Genomic DNA, 6476 nt, shown 5'->3' with positions numbered 1-6476 from the left:
TAGAGAGTCAATAGAAAAAAAATTGTATTTAATCACAGAACTTTGATTCACACTAAGATTTGTGTTAAATGTGTATATACAGGATTTAAGATATGGATGAAAACCCACCTGGGTATTGATTTCAGTGCAGGTTGTTCAAAGTTCCTCAAATTTAGTAGAAGCAGCTGAACTGAGTTGAGGATTCATCAAGAAAATTTAGTTTCTATATCTACCAAAATGTTCACTATTTCAATACATATTGCTTGTTTGTCTTAATCTTTTTATTGTTGGAGGCAGATATGTGCTCTGAGTGAGGTATCTTCTTGTCCTGATCGGCAGGGTCAGCTGATGCCGGGCTCTGTTTCTGTTGCAGGTGGCACATGTGTGACTGAGTGTGGTGATGGCTTCTTCAGTGATGACATGTCTAGAGAATGTGAACCTTGTCACAGGAGCTGTACAACATGTGTTGGATACAGCTATGAGAATTGCACTGGATGCCCAAAAGATTTCCAACTTTCTCTTGGACAGTGTCTGAATCCAAGAAATTATCCACCCAGTGGGAAATTCTGGAGTGGTAAGCTGCAACAGACCCCTTTATTTTTTCTTTGAAGATACTAAGTGCTTTAAAAAGAGAACATCAGCATCATGCAAACTGAGTAAAACTACAGTTCAACATACTATCATTTAAAAAAATATACTGACTAAAAACATTGCTTTCATCACAAACAGAAATCCATCTCCTTGCAAATAGCATGACATTTTAATATGCCTTCGCTGGCCTTATCTGAAATACCGAGTGTTATTTTATTTAAATATATGAAGGTTTAAATTTTAATTTTTTCTTCCACCCCCATCAAAAAAGATGAAAAAGAAGAAGGTTGATGATCAAGGAGTCCCTGGGAGCCCTACAGGCTATATTTGAGACCAGAACTTTGGCTACTGATTCCTACAGATTGGTGAATATAAGTTGGAGGAAACCAAAAAGAACCAAATGTGTGTTTGTGGTTTACTTAACAGCAACATTTCTTCTTTCTCCTCCTCTCCCAATCAAGAGGAAATGCACTCCACATTACACATGCACTGTTGTCCAAAGGACTGAACACAGAATGTAAAGCTACACTGACTTGTGAATACAATGAATCTAGACAGCAAGGCTTGCAATTGGTGCTTTTAAAAAGTATGCACACCATGCCCTCCAAAACAGAGTATGATTTCCTCTAGAGTTTCAATATCTGCATAGCTGGTCACTGAAAAAGAGTGACTAATACAATCTTTTCACTCTTCTTAGAGATATAAGGCATCAACTGGAATAACAGATTCAGTTTGGGGTGCAATGTATATAGAATTGGGTCAGTTAGATAGGAAACAGTGAAGATATTCAGAAATCTACAGAGAAGAAAATAACAACAATTAAAGACTGGGACAAATTGGGGTCTTGGGACTGAATGAGAAAGTCACAAGAGAAATACAATCATAAAGAATGGAGTACGTCAGGTCTCTTTATGTACAGTCAAATAGAATTTAAAATGCAGAAAAAAATACAAGATTTGACATGGGGAAAAAGAGACTTTCAAATGGAATAATGGACTAATAGACTCTTTGAGAATGATTTGTAATTGCACCACTAGAAGTCTTTGATAATGCATAAAAGACATTTGACAGGAGTGCTTATTGAGGAGAGTGTGAGACTAGATTACTTATGGTCCCTTCAAGTTCTTTTTCTATCAAGCACAACTTTTCTTCTGATTTCTATGTCTTTATTTGCTCAAATACTTTAAAGAATGACTCTCCTTGGATCTCTTGCATTAAAAATTAAAATATAGCAAAAATATTTTCAGAAAAAAATATTGATCATTTCAAGTCATTACCTATTTAGGAAAAAATATTGTATCAAAAAGAAAGTTTCTTCACATTAAAAAAACGTCAGGGAGACATAAAAAGGAGAGATAATAGCAGAAAGTTGGTCTCCATGCATTTCACTGTATTTCATCCAGATGAGTACTTTCCCAATTTTCCCACTCTTGCTGGGAAAGAACATGTCTGTAGTTTGGTCTCTCTATTGGTTATCTACTTCTACTATGAAATGTTAGCCTTTTTTTTTTTTTTTTTGAGCAGGCAGCTGATGTAGGTCTCTACGCATCAGCCTTACCGTGCTGTGGAAACTGTTTCTCTCCACGTTGCCTTCTGTTTCTTCTTTCTTGCTTAGAGACATTTGCTCAAGACACATCTCTCCCTGAGCTGTATTGGCTTAAGCATTGGCAACTGCTCTAAAGCCAAACAATTCCTGCTGTGTAATGTGACAGGAGACCATGAAACCTGATTAGAGGTTATTCCCCTTCTCAAATAGACTTGCTGGGATGTGGCAGCAGCTGCGGTGTGTAGCTGCTGAGAAAGTGATAATGAACTTGGTGATACTGTGAGCCTTTTCCCACTGGAACATTTTTCCAAATAGTAGTACTTTTCAAGTAGAAATGTTAACAATATCGTCCCTATCTTTACTGAAGTTACGCTCTGGATAATTACATTACCAACAGTCTATGAATTTTCTTATTCAGATGCCGTTGGATTATCTGGCTCTTAGAAAAAAAAAAAAAAATTCATTTGCTAATTAGCAACAAAATATAAATAGTTGATTCTTTTTTATATCATTCATTTCTTTTGCTGATGCATTCAAGAAGATACCAGCTGAATCTAGATTTCCAGCTGTGTCATTTATATTTGAAACTTACTCCACACTCAATGAATGAAGGAATCAGGCAAGACTGAAATACTTTTATTTAAATCTAGAAATATCACACACCAACAGAGTTGTAGCTAGTTAGAAATTGCAACACAATTCACACCCAAGGGAGGGTTCAAATTGCCTGGATAATTTTAAAAAAGAAAATAAAGCATAGAGAAACAAAACAAATACAAAAATAAAAACAGTTTCAGTATCTGTTACAATGACTTTTTTAATTGTCATAAGATTTCTGAAAACCAATAAAATGTAGGTGAGGCAGTCACTGTCTTTCACTGCAATGTTCAACAATGTTCCATAGTATATAAAGCACAAGAATGAGCAAAATTAAAATCTAAAATCTGCTCTTCTCTAGACTGACAGGAGTAACAGGCTATCTCCCGATCTTCTTAAACATTTCTGTAGGGCCTCTTCTTTTCCATTATGTATTTGAAAGGAGATTATGGGAACTAAGGAATTTTTATTTATTTATTTATTTATTTCACATGGTTGCCAGTTCATGGCAGCTTCCAAAGTTTTCCACTGCTTCCCCTGGATAGATCTCCAAACACTTTATCACAATTTACGTTTTTGTTCTTTAGGATTTTTTACAGATACTTTGATTGTCTCCAGGGTGATTTCATCCTGGTAAAATATTGGGTTCTTCCATCCCATCTATTGTCAAATTCACTTTCAAAGGGGAATTTGTCATGCAGTGTGGGTTCTTCAAAGGATATTTAAGTAATTCCCTGTTTGTTCACCAGGCCAGCATGGGCAAATCTGAAGCTGTGAGTTGGATTTTGGCTCTCAAAATGTGCTTTTTCCACTGGATGCTCAGAGTCCTCAACACATTTACTCTAGCACAGCACCATGTCAGAGCTACCTCTGAGCTTTAGTGGCCCAATGAGCTGATCTAATTAAATAATGTAGGCCAGACGATTATTAGTCCTCACACTGTAGGGGACTGACCTGGGCGTGGGGGGACAAGCATGAAGTAAACAACCTCACCCCTGTCATGGGAGCAAGGATGAAATTGCACCAAGCTCATCCTTAGGACATAAGCTGCTCCAGACAACACAGGAAGACAACGCAACTAGGAAGATAGCCAAAATTTCCAAATCCAGTAGTTTACATCAGTTTTTACCATGTTAGTCTTCTATTTACTCTTTTTCTTCAGAAATGTTACAAGAGAAAATTGAGGTATTATACCTTGAACTGTATTTACAAAGAATGAATCCATTTTCCTTTGGCTCATCCAGCCACATGGATTCAGTGGGCTTCACTGTGGTTTTCGTGACTGTGTTGACCTACCATATGGGACAAAATGAGATTCTGGAAACAAAGACTACTGTTTTATTTGGCTCTTAGGCTAACATAAACTGAAGGGCAGCATGTCACAGCCTGCCATAGTGAAATCAGCACAGAGTTTGTCAACGGAGAGAGACTGGTCCATCTAAGAAAGGATTAAAATCTTTGTGAATGTGAAATACTCTTTTCCCTCCACCACAACTTGTAAGCTTTCACTTATATATTTTTTCAAAGCAAGGATAAATAATAGGCCATTCTTATGAATACTTATGAGCACAAACTCCAAAACCCAAAACATTCTATAAAAAACAGTTTTCTAAAATGATATTTATTTTGAGGGCATATTCTGCTGGGCAAACAGTCCAGTTCATATTAGGAATCTTTAAGAAGTCATATAAAGATCTGAAATAATGAAACAGATCTTGTCTGGTATCCTGGCTTTCAAAAAGACAGGGTCAGCCAAGAAGGGAGAAAAAAAAAAAAGAGAGAAATTGAGCTTGTGTTTGTAGTATAAAACATCTGTATTTTATCTCATGTACCAGATGATAAAATGACTTTGGAAATCAGGAGATACACCAGTGTAAGCTTGACTCACCAACTGAACACACACTCTTTCAACTAGATTAGAAGTTTTGCAGATCAGGTCTTCATTTTACCTATATACTGTAAATATAGCATCTTGAAAATTCATTAATTCCTCAGTTACATGGTTTAGTTTACCGCATTTTTCTGAAAATTACAAAAGGAAAAAAAATGATGTGTAATGAGATCTGTTTCTGATGCAAACACAAAATGGAATATTGTGTAGATTATATATGCACGTTTTGCTGCATATTATGCAGCAAAATAGCAGCTGGTTCTGTTTACTATTGCACATCAATCCCAGTGAGAGCAATCTCCTACAAACAGCCAGTGACCAACTGCATCCATCTTGTGCACTTTCCTTTTCCTAATTACAGAATAAAACAAAACCAGTAAAAATGCATTGCACCAGAAGAGCTTTGATTGAGAGAAAACAGTAACTTGGGCTTTAAAAGGATTATTAGGTTTCTCTCACCTTAATGCTATGCAGCTATGCAGATATACATACAAAAGTCTCAGAACAGAGAAGGAAAGAAAAAAATGGAATGAGATGGGCAGAAGACTGTAGGGAAATCAGCAGCAGGAAAGAAGAGATCACAGTTATCCAAATGAGAAAACGTTATGACATTTAGAATATAGAATCAGAACATCATAGAGAGTTAGGAGGCCTTTTTAAGCATCATCCAGATGTGAAAATTCAAGGTGCTAGAGACAAATAAAAATGATTCACTATCCCATACATTTTGAGGCATGTTGATTTCATATTCTAGCTATTTGTAAAGTACTGGTATGGTTGTTTAAAGATAACCAGACTCAGAATTAATGGTTGTTGCAGACTGTAATTTACTTTTCAGTACTCCTAAATTTTCCTTAGATTTACAGTTCATATAAGTCTTTGAAATGGGATAGGTCTAGTATTTTATTACATAAATATATTGTTTTCATTATGTTTTATTGTGTGTACGCAATTGTAATTACCTCAAGGAGATACGTAACCTGTTTTTTTTGTCTTTTTTCCCTGATCATATCAATTTTGCTAAGCCAGTGCCATATGCAGTATAAAACCTGACAAACTAGGTAGCATCTCAGCTGGATTATATTCAGATTTCATCCCACTACACAGTGCAAAATATGTGTGCATGTTTCCTTGTGCATTCTTCCCTTCTAGAACTGTGCCATGATCCAACAACAAAATAACTCGCAAAAATACTCTTCTTGATAGATCTCTATGTCTTTTAAGCTATAAGCTAAGGATATTACATTAGAAATGTGTACCAGTAGCTATTTTGATAGCAACTTTGAAGTAAAAATTTTTTGTTAGGCCTCCCTTTTATTTAGAGAAAATTATGAATAAAAGCATCTGAAACTGAAGAAAATAGGCCAACTATTATCTACCTGAACATTTATTGCTTGCATTACTTATTAAGTCCATTCTCCATTACGAGTGGATAGAGAGAGCAAGACGGACAGTAGAGAACATGAGTCAGCTGCCCTACCCAGCCTGGCAGAGGAGCTACTATGAAGAAAATTACCTCAACCGAATGAAGACAAAACTTCAATCTTTGAATTTGATAAGCCCTCAAACAGACTGAATAGGCAAAGTACTTGGTAGCTGCAGAGCTGCAGTGAGGCTTAACTCAAATAAAGGCATGGCATGATTCAGTTTACATTTCCAGAAGTGAACTGGGGAGATTGAGCTACGTATGTCAAAGTTGTTACTGATTCTGACAAAGAGACAAGAATCAATGTGACATTTAGTCAAATTTTGGCTTGAGTAATTTTAAATAGAAGATGTTTTGGGTTGAAAACCTAAAAAAGAATATTAGCATAAGGATAAAAACAGCTTAGTAGATCTGAAAAGGTCATATACTTTGGCGTTAAAAAAAAA

General features: G+C 35.9%; 1 protein-coding gene across 1 annotated transcript in view; it reads left to right on the top strand.

Moving 5' to 3' along the window:
• LOC104916661 (proprotein convertase subtilisin/kexin type 5-like) overlaps positions 1 to 6476 on the top strand; it is a gene marked incomplete at its 5' end in the record, with an annotated part of 70202 nt that overhangs the window by 41024 nt on the left and 22702 nt on the right. The window contains one exon of the mRNA XM_010727683.3: positions 273 to 553. Coding sequence (XP_010725985.2) covers positions 273 to 553 — 281 coding nt within the window. The remainder of the gene's footprint in view (positions 1 to 272; positions 554 to 6476) is intronic.

This window comes from Meleagris gallopavo, unplaced genomic scaffold (assembly GCF_000146605.3).
Source record: "Meleagris gallopavo isolate NT-WF06-2002-E0010 breed Aviagen turkey brand Nicholas breeding stock unplaced genomic scaffold, Turkey_5.1 ChrUn_random_7180001927083, whole genome shotgun sequence".
In the NCBI taxonomy this organism is placed as follows: domain Eukaryota; kingdom Metazoa; phylum Chordata; class Aves; order Galliformes; family Phasianidae; genus Meleagris; species Meleagris gallopavo.
Note: the sequence above shows the minus strand (reverse complement) of the source record. Positions and strands in the feature narration are given on the sequence as shown.